We start from the raw sequence: 12258 nt of genomic DNA on the forward strand, positions 1-12258 counted from the left end.
CCAGCTTGCTCCAATTTGTAGCCTTGTTGACGGAGTCGCAGCATGGCCATATCCAGAAGAGTCGGTGGGGGCACAGAAGGACCATTTGTACATAGAAGCTTCACAAACGAGTTCTCGCCGTACAACCAAGGATCCGCCTCAAAGATGCCGATTTGGCGAGCGGCAATGGCGACGACGGCCGCGCCAGTCTTCTTCGAGCGCCAATACGATGGCACCGATGCCTATGTTGACGGCGGGCTAGGTTTCAACAGTCCCGCAAAGATCGCCTACAAAGACGTCAGTGACAGGCATGATCTCCCACCAAAGATCGTCATCAGCGTTGGCACAGGTGAGAAAGCGAGCCGCGCAGTACCGCCGAGAAGGAGCCAACTTGGCGACATCATGACATCGCCCGACGACCGCCGCCAGCGGATAAAGAAATTGGTTGAGCTCCTGTTCAAGCATTTCAAAAACTGATTGACAGACGTCGGCGAAGTTGTCGATGACATGCGCTTTATGGCGGACAGGTTCGATTTCAAGTTCACACGACTCTCCGTCCCGAATACCATCCTTTTGGAGGGCCATTGTCTGGGAGATATTCCACTGGATGACTGGCGGCCCAAGCTTGGAGGACGGACCACATTGGAAAGGCTGGAGAATCTGACCAATGCATATTTGGCCCGGGCTGAGACTCGAAGAATGCTGGAAGAATGCGCGCGGGAGCTCGTCTTGCTCAGACGACAACGCGCCCGGACGGAGCGCTGGGAGACTTACGCCATGGACATCACCTACCGGTGCTGTGCCGACGAGAACTGCCATGCTGGGCCTTATCTGAAGAACAGACCCAGCATGAGGCGGCATGTTAATGAGGCACATGGGGAACTCACCCGGGAGAAAAGCCCGCAGGAGGTGGAAAACCTCCTCAACACCTGCCGAGTTGCGAAAGGCGGGGCCGAAGGCCCACGTAGTCGTAGTGGGAGTCGGCGGCTGACTCGACAAGGCACCAACGGTGTTGAGTCTGAGTACGTACCGATATGGCACAGCTGGAGTCACTTGGAAAAGGGCGATGCAGAGTGAATGGGATAGAATTGATTCCGGCAGGCCACGGCATGGCGAAAATCGGTGTGTGGTTAACGTACTGCTCACCAAGTATATCTGAAAAGCAGTCTCTGCATGAATGGAAAAGTAATTCGCATATCAAGAGTACTCTTGAACAAAGTGTTTCAATCCCTGCCATGAACGTCTTGCATGGCTTTGTTCTATCCCCGCTTATCAATTAGTCTTTGTTTAGTTCCGTCCAGGCGTGGTCTAAACCTGGCAAGACCCGAAACCTTAACTCTAAAGGGAGCTTTTTCGGCTTGCCGTGGACTGTCAAGCGGCACCGTGTGCGTCTGTCAAACAACGCCAAACTCCAGCTCACTTCACTGCACTGTACCGCAGCTGGCTTCGACAGAGCCGCCTGAGTCACCCGATCATGGCTACAATACTACCCAGGTGCAGTGGGTACGTCTGCCGCTCATGTCAAAAGCTCGCTACGGCACAACCCAGTCGGCGACGATTCGTCTCCCAGGTCGCCAGTCCTCCAAAGCAGGAAGCCGCCTCGCATCCCAGGCGCACCATAGCCATACCACTGAGGAGACGGGCGACGCAAAGCCCAGAGTTTCCTCCCGCGCAGAACAGATCGACGCAGAGCCCAGAGTTACCTGTTGCACAGCACAGATCGACGCCAGCCAGGGCATCTAAGCCGGTGAACACGCGGTTTCCTCCTGCAAAAGCCGCCTCCGCCAATACGTTTTCTGATCCGGCTCAAAAACTGAAAGACTTTGAGAAGTTCGTCGCACACGTCCAGTCCACGGACGCGGCAGCAGACCATGATGACGTTTTGGAGGCACTTATGGACATGTACGAGCTATCGAACGTGCTGGTGCACGGCACGAGGAATATACCAGACGAAGACGGCGCGAGCTCGAGCACAGCCCCCTCCTCCGCGGCCACTTCGCAAGGGAAAGACCTAGAAGACGCACTCCTCGACGACCTGGCGGAGGACAAGTCGACAGCCGCGCGACCGGTCTCACCACAGACCACTGACTCAGTCTCAGTGTCATCTCAAGACCAAACTCACATGACGGCGTCCTTCCGCGCCAATGCGGCCGCCACGCTCTCTCACCTCTCCTACACCCTCCTCCGCGACCCGAAAGTCTACATCACCGAAGACATGCTGCAGATGTACGTGCGCCTGCAGTGCCAGCTCGGCAAGCCAGAGTACCTCCCCGAGATCTTCCACCTGTACGCGACGAAACCGATCCCGCGCCCGGGCTCCGGTACCGCGGCCCCAATCAAGTTCTCCTCCCCGTGGCGCAAACTGCCCAAATACGCGGTTCCCATCGACCTGGCCGAGGCCGCGCTGGAGAGTGCGATCCTGCACAAGAATCTGCCCCTCGCCATTGCGATCATCGACACCACGGTTGCGGCCCCAGCATTCCGCACGAGCAGGATGCTCCGCAAAGCAGGCGTCCCCGGTGCGGTGGTTGCAGCGACGCCGCTCGTGGCGTACGCGGCCGCCGACTGGGTCGCGCAGTGGCAAAATACCATGGACGTCGAGATGGCGAAATGGACGGCCGTCGCGGGCGCGGCCGCGTACATTGGCACGTTGAGCACCATCGGGTTCGTCGCCGTCACGACGTATAATGATCAGATGGTCCGGGTTGTGTGGCGGCCTGGCACCCATTTGAGCAGTCGTTGGCTCCGTGAGGAGGAGAGGCGGTTCTTTGATCGCCTCGCTTTGGCGTGGGGGTTTCAGGAGAAGGCGAGGTGGGGGGAGGAGCATGGACCTGAGTGGTTGCGCCTCAGGGATGAAGTGGGACTGAGGGATATGATTCTTGATAAGACGGATTTGATGGAGGGGATGCAGTAGACGCAGTAGATGCAGTAGAGTAGGCGGGGGAGGGAAGAGAGCTAGCGAGCGGGCTTGGGGGAGATAGTGGAAGAGTGAGAGAGTGATACAGTAGATACATAAGAGTATGCGGGTGAAGAGAGGGTAGCTCCAGGAGCATGATATGAGCATGAGCATGAGCACAGCATGAACATGAACATGGACATACTACGGTCTATCCCAGTAATCGTCCATCGAACTATGCTACAGTACTGTATGCGGTGGTTCGCCGCTCCATGGCAACCAATACAACTACAGTATACTTCCACTCTCAATGGGTGTGAAGCGTTCTGAAGAGGTTAGTACTGTGTAAGTTGATGCTCTGCGCAGAAGGGAGTGCAGCCGCTTAGGACCTGCATTGGCATCAGGATGCCTATGACAGGCGTTTACGGGGGATACACCGTAGTAGCATGAGCAAGCATGAGCATGACGGTACAAGATGGGACGCAGGGACGTTCCTTTACGTTTGAAGACTTGCCTGCCTGTATGCTTGTTCGAGTAGGTACGGAGTATCCGCCCCTTGAAGTCTCGATTGATCACCACGCGTAACGCTACAAGGCGGGAAGGAGGGAAAATTGTGTCATTCGATGGTTTCTCTGCCAATATGGCTTTGTCGGAGTATGGACTCGTATCTTCCCTTGACTTATCGATCAGCTCGTTTCCAGCATGTGGTCTGCTCGAATGCGGTGTCTATCCTTGCGCTTTGTCGGATCCACATGTCATGCCCGTGATTGTGATTGTCACCTCGGTTTCTCATAGCCATCGTATCTCCGCTGACGCGTACCCACGGATGGGTGTGACCATTTTACTTTGGCTGGAGCATAACGCAGCCACCCCAGACAGCGAGAATGGACATGCCGACCTAGTACAATCTCTTAGGCGGGCTCATGCTGGCCTTGATGGTCAAGCTGCCCACGTTCTGCCAGCCCTTCTTCAACAGCGACACCAAGTAGTTGATGGCCAACATGATGTTGCTGATCAGCTCGTCCTCGGTCATGCCGACGTTCCCGACCGCGACGCCCATGCACAGCACCTTCTTCAGCTGGAACTTGATCGTGCTCTTGACCTCGGTGATCTTGCCGTTGAGATCCTCGTTGTGGGAGATGGGCGTGGGGAACTTGCCGGCCTTGGAGAGACCGGGGCCCAAGAGACGCGGGATCTGCTTGATCAGGGAATCGGAGGACAGGAAGGCGTCGTACTTGCGCGCGAGCTTCTTGATCAGCTTCTTGTTCTTGTTGAGTTTCTTGAGATCGTCCGCGGACATGGCGTCGACGCCGGCGTGTTTGGCGCGGTCAATGTCGTGCTGGTCGCCTAGAACGCTAGCCTCGTGTCAGTACTGTGTGCTCTGTGTGCCTCAGTCCTCCTTGCGGGTGTCACTACATACCAGATTGCCATGTTCGGGCGCGGCACCGTGGGGAGCTTGATGCTGCCAGAGAAACGCTTGTCACGCTGCGGGTCATACGCCTTCAGGCCGATCTGCAGTTCGACAGTCTCGAGGAAGTTCCTCTTCTTCTCGTTCAAAGAGTAGTCGAGGAGTTGTTGTACGTTGGTGCGCACACCTGCAACTGAGACCTTCGACATGGTGAATGATGTCTCCCAGAAGAACTGATGATGATTCTTTTGGTGTAGGCGATCGCGCAGGGTGTGAAGGTGAGGAGAGAGTGAGAGATAGAGATACAGAGGCGGAGAAATCAAAATTCATGGTGTGGTAAAATGAGTTGGGTTGAGCTAGCCGCTTACGGAATAGTGTGGACAGTAAATGTTTGGCTGTTTTTGGCTTCTCGTTAATTACACAGTACTGGAATCTCGGACGCCCCCAACCAAAGATTCGCAGCAGGGAATCTCACTGACTCTTGAGGGTCGAATCTTGCTGCTTCGATGCGCTTGATCGCTGTCTGATCAGCCTCAACTACTCGGTCACCCTCTGACTGCCGCTGCTGGAAGTCCTGGAGGACCTAGAGCCACCAATGCAGCCTTTCACAACCTGTCAGAGCCAACCTGGTCGCTGATGATTTCACTATGAATCGGACGAGAGCCCGGCTTGGGCAATGTAGAGAGCCGAAGTGAAAATGAGGCTTTCCCCGAGTAAATGAACCTCCACCATGACTGGATCAAGCTGGCGTGAGTCACACTGACGACTCGGGTTCTGGACTGCCACGAGGGCAGAGACTTGGCATCTCCCGCCCGCTCCTCGGAAGCAAATGGTGAAGTGGCGGACATGTACAAGCATCCATCAGGTCGGCGAATTGTGGCTTTCTATTCTCTTGGTCAGTTTAGTCTACCCGCAATCCTCTTGACAGCTAATCTGACCGTCTGTTAACAGGCTGGCTTGGTGAGATATCTATATATAAATCTCTTGGCAATGGACCACCAGCAACCTGGTTGTTAAAGAGGGCAAGACCCGAACCCTCGACCCTGGCTAGCACCCTGAGCTACTCAACGGCCATGGCGATTAGACATGCACTGCTTCGAAAGACACTTCCAGACCTTGACGAAAGATGGTAAAGTGGCTTCGGCGCAACTTTCCGGGTGAAGCAGGTTACTTTTGACGACGTGACACAAACAATCAACGCCCGCGAGATTTCCGATACAACAAAACGCGCAAAGCCAGTGGGAGCACTCGCCAGCAGGTCGTACTACAGCTGCGAGCTGCAATGTGCTCAGCGAGTCGGCCAATATGGCCTGTGAAAGGGACTACCTCCTGATCTTCGAAGTACCTCAGCATCGACATGATGGTATGGGGTCGCGATGGTTCAGTCGTCCTTGACTGCTTCGACTGGTGGAAGACAGTGTCATACACTGGCAGCACGGAAGCAAACTCACGGGACCCTGTACCCCTTGGCTCTTGACGAGTTTGCCATGTACGACCACCATTTTCGACACATCAATGATAAGCCAAATTACCTCTGGCTGCGGAACATGTTATACCCGCTCATTCAGCAAGCCATGAGACAAGCCCAAAGTACTACATGTACTATGTGGCACTCGACATATTGACATCGATATCGGCAACCTGCTCCACAAGAACCGTGGCGCCCATCAGATCCAGGGGAGCGTGTCTCTTGACGACGAACGTGATGACGACTGTACGGAGATCATCCCCGGGATGCATCGTCACATCGGAGACTGGAACAAGACCCTTGAAGCACGAGGGCTGAGCAGCAAATCGTTCGTTCATAAGATCCAGAATGAACACGACTCAGCTGCCGATGCAGAGAAGCACCACACAAAGTGGACGCCTCAACCGTGCCAGCAAATGTCTGCCTGGCTGTTCGAGAGTCGGATGCGGTATATGGCTAATGGCGCCCACCTAAAAATGCTTTTGGTATATTGGCCAACATGTGTACAAGAACTGTCGGGGGCGAGGTATTGTGTGTTCGTGGACAGGCCGCCTATCAGAGGAATCAGTTAGTCCAGCTGGAGAATCTTCAACACCAAACCGGGACCTACTGCTACGTGAGCCTCTGGTCACTCGCGGATTCCAGCCAAATCCGAGCACGGGCTTTGAAATCTCCATGAATTGAGGAACGGCTTTAATAGGTCGAGCTACCATGGTACTGGGAACAAGCAACTCGCTGTCAGGTTGGAACATGGATTGATGGATCATACGTCACGATCATGGGCTCGTAGAGGCACGGGACGATGAAGCTGTCTCCACGACAAGCCGAGACAGGGGTTGTTAGGGGTTTGCCAAAGGCATGAGTGACACGATAGCATCATAGAAAGCTTTTAGATTACAGCATAAGACTCTATGGGATCAGTTTTGCTGCCTGCTTTGCACAAGCCTTTCTGGATGGTAGAGTGCCATGTTGGTGGGTATGTTGTGTTTAAAGCACAAGTCCATATGGTGTTTCAAAAGGGCGTAGTCAAGATGCCCATCTTATGTGGTGGCTGTGAGTCATGGCTGGCAACGGAATTTGCTTAAGATCAATCGATTTCGGGCCGGGATACAATCTCAAGGGATTTGCCTGCTGCCCGCTTCTTTACTCTGACACCAAGAACGACCGTGACTATGGGTTCCTTCTCCATTGACGTACTCCCGAATCCCGCCCACGATCATGATACGCTCCTTGAGTACTCGGCAAGATTGAAAAGGCTCCGACTGAGAGCCCTGAAAGGAGACGCGAACAGTTTCGTTTCCAAGTATGAGCATGAAGCCGACCAGCCACAGGATTTCTGGTTGAACAGGCTGAAGGCGGATCGTGTCGTCCACCTGATCCTGACTCGCGAAAATGAGGCAAAACCGAACGAGACCTTCCTGCAGAAAGAGTGGGTTGGATTTGTGGTCATTTCTGTTGTTCGCAACGACGAATCCTCAGACAAAGCGACAGACAACTTGTCGGCAGACGAATGGAATATGGCCGCTGTTTATATCGAGCCCGAAGTGCGTGGTCAAGGACTGGGAAAGCGCCTTGTTCGAGCGACCATCGACTATATCAAAGGCCATATTTCTACAGAAGATAATAAAGCAGCGTATTGTTTAACGAGTGTCCGCCACGGCAATGACAACGCATTAGAGCTTTACCAGAGGCTTGGGTTCCGTATTGTCAACCTAAACGAGCACATGGAGAAAGACGGGAAAGAGTATTTCATGACAGATTTGAGGATTGATATCCAGGGGGAGAATTAGACGCGGCTGATGGTCATGAGGGTGTCACTTATCTGTGCTCGATGCTGTGCCCTACATTGTGTTTAGTGTGTTGTTATTGATGACAACTGTCAGTAAAGGACATGCTGTCAGTCAGAGAGTGTTTGGATACCTAGGTAGCTCAGACAGTGATCATTTCGCGGTGAAGAGTGTTTCATGGCCCGTCTATCGTAGCCAGATCGGTAGCGGCTGAGCCAACAAAATGGACGGTTTCTGCGGCAGGAAGGCTTGGCACGCCGCGAATGCGAGTCCTCGTCGCAGGCCATTCAACTATCCCGCTCGGGCACTCCGTCTCAAGAACTTGTCCCCTTCCAGACTGACATCGTCCATTGACCGTCCTGAAATCGTCACGACAACGTCCGTTCTGCTCCCGACACTGTACTGACTGCTCCTTCGACAGCATTAGTGTCGCTCCGCCCTTTCGGTAAGCCAAATTATTGCAGCTGCCTGCCCCGAAAACCCATCGCCCGCGCTCGAGGACAAAGTGGCCACACAACATGTGCTTTCGGCCTGCGCACTGGTGACAGATATGTCCTGGGGTGCAGCTTCATATTTCACGACATCCCGCGGTGTTTTTGTCTATGCCCTCTCCAATCTACAAGATCACTACACCATCGCCTGCGCATCTTCCGACAAAACTTTAGCTGACCTTTTGTGCCAGACCGCCTCATCCAAAATCTCCTTCACCTCTCGACTTTCGGTGGAACAACAAACATGGGTCTGACATTCTCAAAGCTGTTCGATCGACTATGGGGAAAGAAAGAGATGAGAATTCTGATGGTTGGTCTTGACGCTGCCGGAAAGACCACTATCCTGTATAAGCTCAAGCTTGGTGAGATTGTGTATGTGTTATCAGCCTCCGCTCGGAAACCTTCGCGCACGTTCCTAGTAAACTGGTACTGACGTCTGACAGCACCACGATTCCCACCATCGGTACGACAATAGCCCCTTTTGTGACCATTCTCCACCTAACCCTTGTTCGCAGGCTTCAACGTCGAGACTGTCGAGTACAAGAACATCCAATTCACAGTGTGGGACGTCGGTGGGCAAGATAAGATTCGGCCTCTGTGGAGGCATTACTTCCAGAACACCCAAGGCATTATCTTCGTGGTCGACTCTAACGACAGAGATCGTATCGTTGAGGCACGTGAGGAGCTTCAGCGCATGCTCAACGAGGACGAGTTGCGCGACGCCTTGCTTCTTGTCTTTGCCAACAAGCAGGATCTTCCAGTAAGCATCGCGGGCATCGCGGTCATTGTCCTCTTGCTGACATATTCTAGAACGCCATGAACGCTGCCGAGATCACCGACAAGCTGGGTCTGCACAGTCTGCGACAACGAGCCTGGGTAAGATCACAAGACCATGTCTGACTGCACAAGTTTGCTGATCTATCGTACAGTACATCCAGTCCACCTGCGCCACATCGGGTGATGGTCTCTATGAAGGACTCGAATGGTTGAGCAACTCTCTCCGCAAGGCCGGTCACTCCTAGACAACTCTGTTCTGTAAACGCGAGTCACGGGCCAAAACAGTCGCGCTGAACACAATATTGCTCTACACACAACTTATCCCTCGAAATTGTCTCCGCAGGACCTGCAGTCTGTCCTTGTACGTCCGAAGAATCGAAACATGGCTGCAGCCAGCTTGCCAGGTGATAGGGTGAATACGATGACAAAAGCTCCCATCATTCGACGGATACTCACGATCTGCTTTGTGCCTGGTGTGTCTACGTCTCACATGGTTTCCCCGGGAGGAGTTGAGTCGCTTAGGTAGTGATAGTTATGGCCTTTTGTGCAAATTGCTGGCATACCTTGGTTTCGGCGGCAGGATCCGGGACCTGTAACTCCGCGTATTGCAGAAACACGAAGACAAGGTTGCAAGCAATGAATAGAATTGGGTTTCTTAAAGTTCCTGCTCTCAGAATAATGGTCTTGCCTGTCGATCAAGTCGCACCGCCGTCACCTCGTGCTGCTCCGCATGTCGGCCAGTAACTCGTAAGGTGAAGGCAAAACCCAACTTCGCCGCGTAGCATGACGAGTTCCCCAACTTGTCAACTCGGGCACCAACCACTGCACACCCCAGAATGTGCCACGGAAAGGCATATTACAATAAACCCTGTATTGATATATGAATATTTGCAGGGCGACAGCCAGTTCCTCTCACGGTCGACACGGCGTCGGCGCACGCTCGGGCTATTTCGCACCTCATACGAGCTCTGTCGCTGCTCAAACGCCGCTCCTGTTTACCACAGTGGAATAATACTTGAAGAACGAGTGACAAGAGCCGCAGAACAACAAAATCTCGACATTCACCCGTATCATGCCTGCTCCTCCACCGCCGCCGCCGCCGCCGCCTCCCCCTCCTCCGGGTATGGGTGGCCCTCCTCCACCACCACCTTTACCTGGGAACGCTCTTCCTGCGGCTCCTCCAAAGGCAGTTGCGAAAGGTCGGGTACGTCACAAGGCCCTGAGCTTGATAGCGGAATGGAGAAGAATCGACTGAACATGCGCGAGCCAAGTTGCTGACTTCATGTGTAGGACGCTCTACTGTCGGACATTACAAAAGGCGCAAGGCTCAAGAAAGCCACCACAAATGATCGTTCCGCGCCTATGGTGGGCAAAGGTTCGGGCGGAGGAGGAGGGCCTGTTGCAGGAGCACCACCGGTGCCTGGAGGGCTAAAAGCACCCAGTGGCCTCGCGCCGCCTGTTCCAGGTGGAGCGAATCGAGCCCGAAGCCACAGCGACGCCGGACGAGACTCAACCGCCAGCCTCGACGGACCACCACAATTGGCGGGATTACTTGCTGGAGGCATTCCCAAGTTGAGGAAGACCCGAGGAGGTGTTTCGACTGGAGCTGGCATGGATGGTGCTCATTCAGACTCGGAAACATCAACACCGGGTCCTCCCCGACCTCCTGTCGCAGCACCGCCTCGCCTACCATCAATGCCTGCTCCTCCCATACCGGGTTTCAGGCCTCCTCTTCCAGGATCAGTCGACTCCGCGCCAGCAGTCCCAAGCCCACTCGCCAACCTGAAAAAGCCTCCTCCCAAGCCACTGTCCAAGCCCTCATCCGTGGCCAGCCTCGCGGCTGGAAAACCACCACCACCTCCGCCAGCCTCGCGCAAAGTAAGCGCTGCTGCTGCTCCGCCGTCGGCACCACCCCCTCCGCCTTCGTCATTCAGTTCTGTCCCTCCGGCACCGCCGCCTCCTCCACCGCCGCCCTCCATAAGTCCGGCTCCGCCAGCGCCGCCTCCACCCCCTCCCCCAGCAGCGAGCCCGTCATTTGCACCACCACCACCCCCGCCTCCTCAATCATCTAGCCCGGCTCCTCCTGCTCCGCCTCCGCCACCACCGCCGGCAAGTTCAGCATCCTCATTAGCACCACCGCCGCCTCCTCCGCCATCACTACCGCCAGCAGGACCACACTCGCGATCAACACCACCTCCTCCACCTCCAGGCCTACCTCCGCCTCCTAGTCATCCACCAACGACAAACGGAGCAGGGCCATCATTAGCACAGAGAGCTGCTGCAACGGCATTTGGCAGACAACCATCCTATCAGCCTCCTGATGCCCCACCGTCGCCCTCGTCTCCCATATCACCGCCCGCGTCTCGACGCGTTTCTCAGATCCCATCGCGTCCTGGACTGGACGCGAGCTCATACACACTAACCAACGGAGGCCCTTTTGGACTCTCCAGCGGGTCAGGAGGTCCGATCCGCATCGAAGACAACAGATGGAAGTTCCAGGATGAGAGCCAATTACCTCCGCCACGGCAGTTCACAGGCGTCCAGAAGAGATACCGGGCAGGAAGGGGGAGTACTGTTCCCCTTGACCTTGCGAGTCTGGAATGAGGCACCACTCGTGATGGATAGCTGGAACACTCCACAGAGATCAACGCTGTACCATCGCTGCCAGGAAAACATCAAGGTTAATGGTCTACATCCGACGCGCCGGAACACTTGCTCGTTCGGATTCCGCCTTGCGGTCTTCATGATTTCCAATTCCCTCTGATCGAGTTCTCGCGGCAGCCACAATTCTGGTGAAACCTAGGAGCGTGCGGAGAAGTCAGGAGGTCGTGGGAAATACACCCGCACGTCACTTGAGCGAGACAAGAAGCCAGAAACCGAATACAGGCCCGGGAATGCTTTGGCTAGCGTCTGGCTAGCCAGGAGCGACGCAGCGATCACCATTGTAGAAGTCCGGGGCATCATTCCGGAGAGTCGGCGTGGCTGGGTGGGGTACTGTACAGCAAAGGCCAGCAACAATGAGAGACCGGGTGACGATCGAAGCAGTAACGAGGACAACAACACGAGAGGAGAAACCCGTGGGAGTTGTAAAGTGAAAAGTAACACGGGATCTATGGATCTGAAGTCATTTCTACATGGAGGCTCTGTGTCGTGCTGTGTTGCTATTTCCACCGCCCGGTCTCAAAATCAACCACCATCCATACTTGAGTATCGCTCACTTATTCCTGACCTCTACCTCTGGTAACTCTTCCTTACCGGGATATTCACTGTCCCGTCACCTTCCCCCCCTATCTGTCCGGGCCAGTAACTGGGTATTTCTCTCACCGGCCTACTGACCGAACCCTCCCTGTGTGTAAATCCCTGCCTCACCACCCTTATCCCCCGACTTTCGTTCACTCCCACCATCACCCGACATTTCACCCGACTGACGGGACTTTCTCTCCTCGATTTAC

At 54.7% G+C, this 12258-nt stretch overlaps 6 protein-coding genes across 6 annotated transcripts; 5 read left to right on the plus strand and 1 right to left on the minus strand.

Annotated features, from left to right (window-relative positions):
* Positions 1-165: 165 nt before the first annotated feature.
* Positions 166-1056, plus strand: A1O7_06505 (uncharacterized protein; the record flags this gene model as incomplete). The annotated part of the gene is made up of 2 exons (XM_007760507.1): positions 166-328; positions 464-1056. 2 exons carry the CDS (start codon positions 166-168, stop codon positions 1054-1056), a joined length of 756 nt encoding a protein of 251 aa, XP_007758697.1.
* A 397-nt stretch (positions 1057-1453) lies between these two features.
* On the plus strand, positions 1454-2893 carry A1O7_06506 (uncharacterized protein; the record flags this gene model as incomplete). Its single annotated transcript, XM_007760508.1, has 1 exon — positions 1454-2893. One exon carries the CDS (start codon positions 1454-1456, stop codon positions 2891-2893), a length of 1440 nt encoding a protein of 479 aa, XP_007758698.1.
* An 880-nt stretch (positions 2894-3773) lies between these two features.
* Positions 3774-4492, minus strand: A1O7_06507 (60S ribosomal protein L10a; the record flags this gene model as incomplete). Its single annotated transcript, XM_007760509.1, has 2 exons — positions 3774-4230; positions 4296-4492. The coding sequence occupies 2 exons, from the start codon at positions 4490-4492 to the stop codon at positions 3774-3776; spliced, it is 654 nt and encodes a 217-aa protein (XP_007758699.1).
* Positions 4493-6923: 2431 nt separating this feature from the next.
* On the plus strand, positions 6924-7541 carry A1O7_06508 (uncharacterized protein; the record flags this gene model as incomplete). Its single annotated transcript, XM_007760510.1, has 1 exon — positions 6924-7541. The coding sequence occupies one exon, from the start codon at positions 6924-6926 to the stop codon at positions 7539-7541; it is 618 nt and encodes a 205-aa protein (XP_007758700.1).
* A 732-nt stretch (positions 7542-8273) lies between these two features.
* On the plus strand, positions 8274-9051 carry A1O7_06509 (ADP-ribosylation factor; the record flags this gene model as incomplete). Its single annotated transcript, XM_007760511.1, has 5 exons — positions 8274-8401; positions 8473-8492; positions 8545-8789; positions 8840-8905; positions 8959-9051. The coding sequence occupies 5 exons, from the start codon at positions 8274-8276 to the stop codon at positions 9049-9051; spliced, it is 552 nt and encodes a 183-aa protein (XP_007758701.1).
* Positions 9052-9878: 827 nt separating this feature from the next.
* On the plus strand, positions 9879-11410 carry A1O7_06510 (uncharacterized protein; the record flags this gene model as incomplete). The annotated part of the gene is made up of 2 exons (XM_007760512.1): positions 9879-10010; positions 10097-11410. The coding sequence occupies 2 exons, from the start codon at positions 9879-9881 to the stop codon at positions 11408-11410; spliced, it is 1446 nt and encodes a 481-aa protein (XP_007758702.1).
* Positions 11411-12258: the final 848 nt, after the last annotated feature.

The sequence above is a fragment of the Cladophialophora yegresii genome, assembly GCF_000585515.1.
Source record: "Cladophialophora yegresii CBS 114405 chromosome Unknown aczIN-supercont1.4, whole genome shotgun sequence".
Classification (NCBI taxonomy): Eukaryota; Fungi; Ascomycota; class Eurotiomycetes; order Chaetothyriales; family Herpotrichiellaceae; genus Cladophialophora; species Cladophialophora yegresii.